The sequence below is a fragment of the Diadema antillarum genome, unplaced genomic scaffold (assembly GCF_040938485.1).
Source record: "Diadema antillarum isolate AM-2024a unplaced genomic scaffold, OU_Dant_1.0 seq00001454_RagTag, whole genome shotgun sequence".
Taxonomy (NCBI): Eukaryota; Metazoa; Echinodermata; class Echinoidea; order Diadematoida; family Diadematidae; genus Diadema; species Diadema antillarum.
The window spans coordinates 437,286-449,725 of record NW_027272200.1 but is presented as its reverse complement, the minus strand read 5'-3'; the positions used below and the strand labels follow the sequence as shown (position 1 = coordinate 449,725).

Sequence of the window (12,440 nt, the reverse complement as noted above, 5' to 3'; positions counted from 1 at the left end):
CAGGGGAATGGTCCAGGGTAATTGCCCAGGCGGTAATTGCCCTAGACCCCTTAGATTGTACTCAATTCATTGTACTACCCGAGAAATTCCAAATACTTTATATTATGGGCAACACACAACAGGTTATGACTACTACGAAGCCTACACTAACATTGATTATGATCATTATTTTTAAGTTCACGAAGTAAGCATTGGTATTTGAATGACGCCGCAAACAGTATTCATTAATACCAATCAGGTACAAGTACCTATAATCCCATCTAACAATACATTTAATGGCAATCATAAGCGCTCACACACATCCAGTCTATACCTGGAACCTGAGTTTTACAATGGCCGAAATCGGCGTAGCACCTTTTCATACATTTACAAATCATTGTTACAATGTCATATACACCTAAGGATGGAATGCTGAAGACAAAAAAAAAAAAGAGAGAGAAAAAAAAAAGAGTGAGTGAGTGAGTAGGAGAGAAAGACACAGATTATAGAGACATAGACATATAAAGCGAAAAAAAAACAACAGCAGTAGAAGTTGCAATCACAATAAGTTTAGAGGCAGCTTCGCTGGTTGTAATGTTTGTACTCGGGACTAAACGATTCTCTATGCTCCCGAACGCACAGGGCGAAAGTTCGATCGCATTGGCACAATTCGAACGCACATCTTCGGCGACCGGCTGAAAGAAAGAAAAAGAGAAAGATATTAGAGAGAGAGAGATAGAGGGAGAGGGAAAGCGGGAGGGGGGGGGGGGCGGTTTAACAGACAAAGCGAAACAGAGAGTAAGCAATTAAAACAGTACATTGTACTTCAGTGAAAACAAATGTGGACATAAGAATGTGATGACATTTAAAAACGCAGATGTATCGTTAGTCACTATGCAAATCAAGCATGATATCTTGATGTTATGGCCTTACAAACCCACCACTTGCTTGCTTACAGATCTTCATCATAATTATTTCCTATATTTCTATTCAGAGAAATAAACGTGTAAGTATATATATAATATACACCACATACATATTATTTTCATAGTATGAGCTATATAGAATGTATATACAGATAATTATCATTTACATGCGCTTTATCAGAATTCAAGAGGAGAAGAAATTGTATCTTCCACATCATGTTCTGGAGTTAAAAAACAAATTAGCGTTGATGACTGTCTGTGAGGATTACAATTGATGAAAACTTAAAACAAAAATAAAACTAAAGCTCACTATGCTTTCATGAACTGGGTACTGATAAGCTGCATGAAGTTATTGTAACCGATACCATGTTTCGACAAGAACAACAACCCAAACAAATTGGGCATCAAATTCCATAATATCAAATTCCATAATTGCCCCAGTTTTGACCAGTTAATATTAATGAAACTTTGATCAAATATTAATGAAAAGGTTTCCGTAAACACGGCACTGAATGAATGTTCTCTTTGATCTCATGATGCATGGTAATAATGATATACAAATAATAAGACATCAGTAATTATAGACCAATATCTTTGTTATCCACTATCTCTAAAATACTGGAAAAAGTTGTACATTTTAGACTTTTGGATTTTCTTAATAAGCATAAAAGTATTTCTAATAATCAGTTTGGTTTCCGGCAAGAACACAACACATCTCATGTAGTCCTTATTCTCTTAGATAAAGTCTCCAAAGCCATTGATAAATTTCATCATACTATAGGTGTGTTCCTGGACTTCTCCAAGGCCTTCGATACCATTGACCACAAAATACTCCTTTACAAATTATCCCATTATGGTATTCGAGGCATGGCCTTGGAGTGGTTCATTAATTACCTTACCAATCGCAAACAATTTGTTTATATCAATGGTCATAAATCTGTTATGCATGATATCACTTGTGGTGTACCGCAAGGAAGTTTACTAGGTCCACTTTTATTTGTTCTTTACATCAATGATATTGAAAATTCATCAAGTATTCTTTCCTTTTTATTATTTGCTGATGATACAAATGTGTTCTTTTCTAGTTCTGATCCTTTGTTCTTGATCGATACTATGAATATCGAGCTAAAAAAGTTACTTAATTGGACTAGAGCCAACAAATTGTCAATTAATCTTCAAAAAACAAAATGTATGCTTTTCAGTAATTCTTTGGAAAAGTTATCTCAGAACATTTATTTGGATAATATAGCCGTAGAAGAAGTTTCTTCAATTAGATTTTTAGGTTTGATTCTTGATAATAAGCTCACCTGGAATTTGCATATTGATTCAATTTGCCGTACAATTTCTAGAAATGTCGGCGTAATCAATAAAGTTAAATTTTATTTTCCCAAAAATGTTTTATTAATGTTATATTCATCTTTAATTTTACCTTATCTGAACTATGGCATTCTCGCCTGGGGCAACATTTACTCCTCATATCTAGAAAGAATATTATTATTGCAGAAAAAAGCTCTTCGTATTATTTGTAGAGAATCGTGGAGATGTCATACTAATGACTTGTTTAATCAAAATAATATTTTAAAAATAAAGGATTTGTATTGTTTGAATTTAGGTCAGTTTATGTACAAATTAATAGATCATTCCCTTCCTTTTGCGTTTGACTCCATGTTTATTTAAAATAAAACTGTACATTCATACCCCACTAGACAAACCATTGAATTCCATTTACCACTGTTTAGGACGATTTTTGCAAATAATTCTCCTTCGCTGGACCTAAATTCTGGAATTCCCTTGACAGCAGCATAAAAGAATCTCTAAGTTTCAACACTTTTACCTTGAAATTAAAGAAAATATTTATTAATTCTTATATCACTGGGAATTTGCATTTCGAAAGCTGCTAACTGATTTCTTTGCTGCTAACGTCTTTACTTTGTTCAATTTATTTCATAACCGTTATATATATCATTCATATATAGTCCACTTCTCGGTAAGACCAAAGTCTCATGTGCCCTGGCATCGACACTTGAACTCTTCCTCCTTTGCCCTTTCCTCTGTCTTCCTGTCCCCTTCTTGCCTTTGACCTCCTGTTTATTCTTTCCACGCATATATAAGAGAGCAGCTTTGTTTCTGTCTGTGTGTGCGTTTGTGTGCGTACTCGTTTTATGTTCTGCTTCCCGAGGATTATGTCAAATTGTCTCGTTGCATTATTACTGTAATTTTCACGACTCACGAGGGGACAGCATTCTACAAGCTTGGCTTTTTAGCAGTCCCCTCCATTTCCGACCTTTTCTTTGTTATGATTCAGTCACATTTTGTCCATGTATTTCTTCAACAAAAGTATGTTTATTGATTCATGTAAACAAATGATGTGTATTCAAATTTCATTTGGATATGTAAAAGTTACATTGTACTTAATTTGTTTATATGCAATTGTCATATTATATGCTTTGGCCGGAAATGAAATAAAAATGAAATGAAATGAAATAATAATAATGATAATAATGATAATGACTTATCATTAAATAAAGAGCAGAACCTATGTCTATTTATATAACTGCACGTGAAGACTTCCAAATAAACTTAAACAATAGTTGGCAGTGAAATAATGAAAGATATGTTACGAGTCTTAATTCACTCCATGGTGCTTTCATTGAGGATTTCCCAGCTTTTCATTGTAAGTAATTCAACAGTTTGGGGGCCGCACATGCAAATGCACCGTCTCTTAATGTTATATTTATGTGCGTGGGTGTGTGTGCATGTGCGTGCACACACACACACACAACTTATATGGGCAAGGCCCATAAAGTTTTCATTATATGCGAGTGGTCGTGTCTACTTAGGACGTGAGGATCACTGAGATACTTACTGCACTCTAAAACTGGAGTGCCCGTGTGTGAGCACGTTTTTTGAAAGCCGTACGGAAGAAGGTAAAGCTGCCATCGGCGGCAAATCCTTTGTTCACGTAGCCTTTGATAACAGAGGTCGTGACTTCGACAACACCTGGACATAGCGGGAGAAAAGAGGAATTACAAGAACAGATTCGACTGACGCCTTAGCATGCCTCCTAACTGATTAAGTCTACTTTGTTCACAGCAATATGTATATATATATATATATATATATATATATATATACATATATATGTATATGTATATATATATTTGTGTGTGTATATATATTATGAACATTGCATATAGGCCTATATATTGCCATTATATATGTATATCTGTTGGAAATGGAAAAATGAATGAATGAAAATGAATATTATTATGATATATATATATATATATATATATATACATATATATATGTATATATATATATATATATATATATATATATATACTGAAAGAAAATAGACTGAGGCGGCCTGAACGTCCGCCTCAGTCTAATTTCTTTCAGTATACGCTACCCACAATGAGGCACCGCGTACGTTTGGGAAGGGAACTATCTCTCGCACTATATATATGTATATATATACATATATATATATATATATATATATACAGATATATGTACATATCAACAATTGAAGGGAAAGATCACGTGACAGTACTGGATGACAACTTTAATGACATCATTGTATAACTTAAGCCGTGATTAATGGTAATGTTGGTAATTAATGTACACCAACCATGATTACTGTGAAACGATCGATCCAGTAGTAACTTTACCATAACCATTACTTTTTCCCTTCGTCAACGCTCCACTTGAAGACATTACTTACCATTTGCAGATGAAACAAAAACCCAGCTTTAGCGCTTCAAAATAGTTCTTAAATGTGAGTTAGACATATAAACAACCATTGTAAAAAATTTAGTCAGGACAATCAATGTTAAGTATTGGTAAAATATGTAACAGTGAACAATAGATATAAAAAAAATTGTTCCTATAGACTAAACCGTCCACAGTTATGGTTTATTGAGAAAAATAGTGATATCTCCCTATATTTTACGTTTTATTGTAATTTTTTTAAATATATAGTAGGATGTTCTGTGACACAACTGACCTAGACACATTATGTATCAAATGTGATAACTCAAACATTCGTAAATCACTGCTTCCAAAGGTATATCGTACCTTTTAACAGATTAGAACATATTCTCATATTTCGTGTATGTCATAATCACCGCAGAGAAAAGTTGCCGTCGAATATAAGATAAACATCTGTGGCTACCCCATCTCCCTCCACCACCAATATTCTTTTTTTTTTTTTCACCAAAGTGCCTATTTCTGCAATCCCCATCAAAAGTGTAATGTATCCCTTTTTTATTGACTTCTTATGTTGTTATTTCTTTACTTTCATGTACATTCAGCGTATTATGTCATTGACTATGTTGAGATGCAGAACTTGAGAACTTGAACGTGAAACTTGAAAACATAAACGCCTGTCGACATGTGAACATATTGATAGCAAACACATAGGATAATTATGATTATCCTGCGATTTCGTATTCTTCCGTGCTGCTTTGATGTGACCGTTTGAAGTGTCAAAACTTTAATTAAAGGCAACTTTAATAACGGAAAAAAAGAAAGAATGGGAATTTTGTTTAAAAATCAGAAATTTTATCTCTTAATTACAGCCTATCAGAATTCCGAAGCCTGTGTATACCTTGTGTTAGAAACTTGTCAAAAGTTTTCGTCAAAATAGTCCCTTTTCCGTCAGTTCTTTTTCACGTTAGTACCCATACTTCTCCCCCCCCCCCCCACCCCCGAATGTTGTGGATGTCAATCTGGAGCACGGAACACGTAAAAGGACACAACATCGAGAGTTATAAAATATTATGCCCCATGTGTATTCACCATTAACATTCCTAATTTCATGCTATGCTTTCTACTCATCCAATGAAATTTTTCACTGATGGACTGCTGCTAAACTTGAAGGGAATCTCACCGTTCCTTCTAGTTTTACGGCATATCTTTCTTTAATCACAAGTGTATCGTATAATATATGTATATGTATATATATATATAATGTGTGGTACCACCAATTTGAGGCTAAAAATATTTCTAAAAATAGGCAAAGGACGTGTGGTGGTGACACATTACGAACACACGCTAGCGCAAACGGCTAGAGGGTTATAGACCCACAAACGTTTGTTCATCGAGTGACGTCATAATTCAACGCAATAGTACTATTTTCCTAGAGTACAGTAAGTAGAGTGGGAGGAGAAACATGAACACTACTAGTGAGACGATACAATACGTGAAATTATTCAAAGGGGATGAGAAGTGGATGAAAAGACTGATGAAAAATGATTCAATCAACGTTAAATACGAAATGAGAAAGTAATGGAATTGTTGAATTTCACGTATTTCAATATGTATGTTAGCTGAATATAGGATGAAACTGTAAAGGGCGATGATATTATTACTTTAAAACTGTATATATATATATATATATACATATATATATATATCATGTTTTTATTGATGATTTTAACCTAGAGTTTAATATGAATTGTCAGCTTAGTTCTTTCTACATTGTATTTTAATAATCATCGTTTCCATGTTATCAACAGGGTGTAATAATATAAAGAAACGGATCATATGACTCTTTTATATTTCACAATATTGTAAAAAAAATCTTGTGAAGATATGTGGACAGTTCAATCAGAGACTTGTGAGGTGAGATGACATCCCCGTTTCAGATAATTTGAGTTTTAATTGCAACAAATCTGACTGATTTCTTTTAAAAAACAAGAATGGGGAAACTTTCTTTATTACCTAATTCATCTGACTTTTATTCTCTGGTTTAGATAAGATCTCCACCGGTTTGTTGGTCAGAGGTTGCTGTCCTAATAATAACTAATGATTCCCCACCCCCGAAAAGAAAGAAAAAAATTCAAAACGGGAACTACAGTATAAAAGTCTGGGTATGCTGAACTAATAACCAAAATGACACAAATGACCAAGGCCAGGTCACGGCATCACGCATGGTCGCCATTTATAGTGGTGTCATTCTTGATCACTTCCTGCTCTCCTCGTGGTGATTGCTCACTTCGTTTCTGATTATATTTCTTGAATTTTGTTTCGAGCACCCGTGATAGCTTCGCAATGAAATGTTCATTCCATTTTCATCATTCAAACAATCTTCAATGAGGTGTGAGCTCTCCCCTGGAATTTACAATACCAACTCTCAACTTGGAGTCTCAATAGTGCAATCCACAGACACAAATCGAACAGATGAACAAACCAAAAGTGCACACTCCATGAAGCGCTTTTACTTCTGAGAGACAAGACGTGTCTGAAAGTTCCCATGTTGTTGATATACCTCTGCCTTACCAGGTAAGACATTTGTGACTCTGCACCTCAAAACAAACAAAAAGTTGCCAGACATGAATTTTTAGTTAAGACCATATTCTGAAAGAGCAGACTTTAAGCTTTAAAATGATGTATAACTCAAATCAAATGGACTCTTCTAACCTATCTAAATATTGGAAAGAAAGCACAAATTCAGGTAAAGTGTGAACTGAGAAAAGAGGCTCTGAAGTACAGTATCTATTCAAGCGGTTAATCTTTACCAAACTGTGCTGGCTGTGCGATGAATGGGACAAAAAACAGGAAGTAAACCACCAGAGTAACAACAATGAAGGGATTATCAGATTAAACGGAAATTAAGCGTGCCTCATTCACACATTCTGTCCATAATAAATGCCAACTTTCAAAGCAGTGGCACCATCCTTTCAAAAGTTATTAGAGTTGAAAGTGAAGAGTGTGGACAAGGTTTTTCAGAAATGAAAAAGGGATTCTAAAGACACACCTAATCACACTATTCTACCAAAAATGTTCGAGATAAACAGCTAAAAAAACACACTTTCCTGCCAGTTTTATGATACCAAATTTTAGCATAATGTAAAAGAAGACCCGCTCTTTCAGAAAATATGAATAGGTTGACCCATTTCATTAATTATTTCAGCCCTCTCGCAAAATCAGTGTGTGCGACTTTATGTTCGTTTTGAGGTGCACGGTCACATTTATTCTTTGCATATTTAAGGATAACAAAAGACCTTAGTGCGCAGATGAAATAAAAACAGACCACATCTAATTGAGAACATACTACAATTTTTTTTTCTATACATGAAAAGTTGAGTTATCATAAATCATAGACACGTGTATTTTGTATGAATGTCCCAAGTCATTGTCGAATAAATCGACCCCCACGAAAAAAGAAAGAAAGAAAGAAAAGTAACCCAACCAATAATGGCCATACAATAAGAGGAAGCCATTGTGTGGAGAAGGCTGTTAAGATGAATCAAGGTATTGCCCTTGGTTACAATGTTGTACTGATTTTGTGTTATCATGAGTATTCAAATGTCTATTTGCTGTATCACTGTTGTTGGAAATGAATTATAAGAAATGAAAAATGAAATTTAATAAAAAAAGGCTGAGCCGATGTTCTCATCTTACCCGTCGATATCATCGACTGCCTCTCCTCGTCCTCCTCGGCCGCACCAGCAGCCGTAGTCGGCGTAGGCCATCGGGGACAGTCCGGTGGCGCAGGCAACCATTGTGCCAAGTTCATACATTGATCTCTTTCTCCTGCTATGCTCCAGGTCTGTTGGTGTTATGGGAAAAAAAATAAACTCACTTAAGATTTCAAGCGTCAAATTACCACAATCTTTGATATTGGATATGTCTTAGAAGCAAAGCATGCGATTGGTATAGTAAAAAGAGATACTTTAAGCAGAGAAACAGAGGATATGATATGAATAAATAAAAAAGAAATGAAAAAAAAGAGTGAGAGAAAGCGATAGAAAGGGAAAGTGAGAGCGAGTGTGCGCGTTTGTGTGCTTTATAGGTGTTTTGATTTGAAGGACGGTTTGTCCAAACATTGCCAACTTAAACGAAAAACAACTGATATCATATTTCTCTCCATGTCTGTGGGAATGGTCACAAACCACCTTTGCAAACTGCGTTTTCCAAAATGAAAGAGTAAATTTAAAAGACTGATGGAATTTTTGTATTTCAAATGTTCACAACAGCAAAATGCCATTGATCACATTAGCCGATACAAATAAACTCATGTGATGAATTCGTTGTCTTTACAGGTGACAATTTACCTGCCTGTGATTCCATGTCATGCCCTTGAATAAAAAAAGATAATGCTAATAATGATAATGATAAAGCTAATGATATACAAGATATATGATATATGTACATGTGCATATATTTACCTACGTATATACATTTTATTAAGTACGACCAATGTGAGGATTTACTGGGAAAAAAATATTAAGCAAAGGATGCTTGGTGAGTGACAAAGAAGTTTAATCAGAAAAAAAAAACCCAGAAAACCATTAATTGTCAGGAAACCTTATAGGGCTTTCGTGGTTGTGATTCACTGATGACGTTTCGCCGTCTCAACAATGGGCAATTTACCTGCACGTGATTATATGCCATGCCCCCTTTTCTATAATGATCATAATGTATGTATGAATATATGGTACTTGCATTAAGTGGTTGTGTAGTTGTAATATGTAAGAAATTATTGCTCGTCATAGTTGGGGTTTAGTTGCTAAATCTAATGTACACGTGGTTTCTGCAATGTTACTATATGTGGAACATCAACATAATCATAGGTGAGCTGTGAGGCGATGATCGACCGATCTTACTATTTCTTTGTTTGTTAATTTTTATCCATACCGAACTATAGGATTATATGACTCTAGTTCTGTCTGTTTAATCTTACTCTGTTTACTATGGTCAACCTGAACAAAAAATTGCTTATTTCACATATCAAACACACACATTCGTGTTGTCTTCACTTTATAAAGTTCTAAAGTTATATATTCTTACGAAGTTCCTCAAGAAGAAAACAACAAAATACTAATTGTCAAAATTCAGAAAGTCATGGGTAGTTGGATTAATTTATCAATAATACTGAAAATATAGGAGGTGAATGAATGCAATGACAATATCTTTTTACTCTAAAACAACACGCTTTGAATCAAATGATTTTACTTGCACATAAATTAAATTAATTTCAGTTGCATGCTTGAACTTCATTCAAGCTCAAGCTACATAATACCAGCTTCATTAACAAACAAAAAATGACTGTCTTGATATGTTGACAAAAGCAAATATGATAGACCTATGTACCCTACAAACAAACTGATTATATCTATAATATATAAGATATATTCACAACAGTAGTTCAATATGAAAGCTCCGTGAGACTTAGTTTTGACGAATGTTCGCCCATAGGGCTTTGTCACGTCAATGGTAGATTATATTTTGAAGCAGATGTAAATCAAAATAAAATATAAATTATATAAATGTGATTTATATATATATATATGTATATATATATATATATATATCATATAAATATAATTAATTTATATGTATATATATGTATATATATATATATATAGAGAGAGAGAGAGAGAGAGAGAGAGAGAGTATCGAGTGTGATATTGAGCACAGCCAAAAAGTCGATATCATAATAATTCTTCCAGGATCAACACTTTTGTATTATGGGCGATGTTCCTGGTGGATCAGGAAAAAAAAAAAAACACACACACACATGATAGTGTTTTCTTTGTGAAGGAATCGGAGAATATTCGGGGATGAGAGAGAGAAATAAACGAAGAAGAAGAAGAAAATAAAATGAAAGAAGGAGAGGGAAGAGGCCCAAATTGAATATTGATGAAACTAACAACTACTTACCCTTCTCTTGATCACCCGTACCGATGCAAACAAAACTAAGACCGATAGCTATCATTATCAAACACCTCATCTTGTTCCTGGCTGGCCTGGAATCTGTCAGGAAAGTTTGGAGCTGTGCCGTTCCGTCATGAATGTGTCAAACTCCCTTGCCTCCCACAATATTTATGGAGAGGACCAAAGTGTACCAAGAGTAGTCAATATTGCATAAACCTGTGACGATGATGGACACTTCCATTATTTAAAGGTGATTGCAAGTTGATTGTGAATATCATTTTTTTTTTTGATAGCACCCGCTGAACACTACTACGTCTCGCCTCTCTCAGCATCGCATAGTCTTACTTCGATAGGATAGTCTTACTGGAGCTTGTTTTTCTTCTTGGCTTGGTCTGTGAGTGCCGAGGATCCTTCAGTATAAGTGGCAATTGTGGATGAGGAATCAAATTCCTAAGAGTCTTGATTAAAGGCTACAATTCCCGCTTGTTTTTGCACGTGCAAATTCTGCATTCTGCGAAATGAAGAAGCGGGGTCTTCAGCTCGTGCTAACAAAGAGTGTTATACACTTATCTCTTTTAAAAAAAAAAGCACCTAACAGTAGCAGACCAACTCAAATCTTTCACTCACTTCACTTCAAGGAACTTTCACTCTCTATACTCCTTGCGTAAAAACCCAACCAAGTGGTTTCATTGTGTTGTTTTATTTTTCTTTCAGCATTTTCAGTTTGATTATTTCGTGCTTTGTCATTTCTTTTTTTATGTATATGTGGTAAACTAGCGTTTATATGTTTATCTCTTTCTTTTATTGCTGAAGGACAAGTTTAAACTGGTTGTGCTTAACATGCTTTCCTAATAAAATTGAATGGTTATAGGTAGACCTAAAAACTATACTGATCTGACTATGACAATGGACTTTGTGTATTGTGCATTCATTGTGATTAGAATGCGTTATAGGACCAGGAAGGTGGACTGCTCGTAGGACCAGGGAGAGCGAAAGAGCTTTTCCACCTCCCTGGTCGGACCTATATACAACGTTTTGCCATTTAAGTGAGTACATACATCCAAGTTATTACTTGCATCTTGTCTGATATCTGCTAAAAGTTCCCAATATGCAGGCCTTTAGACAATACCTCTCTGCATTATTACGTAGTTCACTCTATTTCCGAATACTTAAGCCTTGAACGCATAGCACAGTTCCAAATGCATCATTTCGGTGTGGGCTTCTCACATCACTAATTGTAATAATGATAGTGACCACGTTGTGGACGAGCAAATGAGACATAGATTATCATCATTCCTTTTGGATTCAATATTGTGTAAGTTCTTCATTTAGTGGCACGTGCATGGTTTTTCATTCTTATTTTTTTTTTTTGAACAAAACGGTGAGTCTGGTGTCTTGAAAGTCCAGTGCCACTTTCACTCTTACTATCTTGACTTTATTTGAGGTCAGTATGTTAAAACCCCACTAATATTCCGTGCATCTCTTCGCATAGAAATATTATGAATGGATGCCAGATCGGGGATAGAAAAATCTCTTCAAAGTTCTCCCAGACATCACATGTCGCGGTTTAGTTGCATCAGCCAAGTACTACAACAGCACCAATGGGAATGTTTTCCAAAGTGGTCAGAACCAAGGTAGAACACAAGACGCACTCTTGGAATATTATATACTTGGTAACATGATAGCGACGCGCACACTTCGATCGCGTCTCCAATGAAAAAAATGTTATGCCAAGGTAGATCGAGTGTGTACACCCGGGTCAGTTTTTTTGTACGTCTCATGGTTCCCATACTTTCCGTGGATGGTAGGACATCCGCATCACAAGGGACGAGGTATAGACAGCGGCTGATCGTTAAGTGCTATGAAACG

The 12,440-nt window shown here is 35.1% G+C and overlaps 1 protein-coding gene across 1 annotated transcript; it reads right to left on the bottom strand.

Moving 5' to 3' along the window:
- Positions 1–549: 549 nt before the first annotated feature.
- On the bottom strand, positions 550–10,713 carry LOC139709604 (basic phospholipase A2 caudoxin-like). Its single transcript, XM_071621564.1, has 4 exons — positions 10,578–10,713; positions 8,316–8,463; positions 3,772–3,905; positions 550–674 (listed from the first exon to the last, which is right to left on the bottom strand). Exons 1-4 carry the CDS (start codon positions 10,645–10,647, stop codon positions 550–552), a joined length of 477 nt encoding a protein of 158 aa, XP_071477665.1. The 5' UTR covers positions 10,648–10,713.
- Between the last annotated feature and the right edge of the window lie 1,727 nt (positions 10,714–12,440).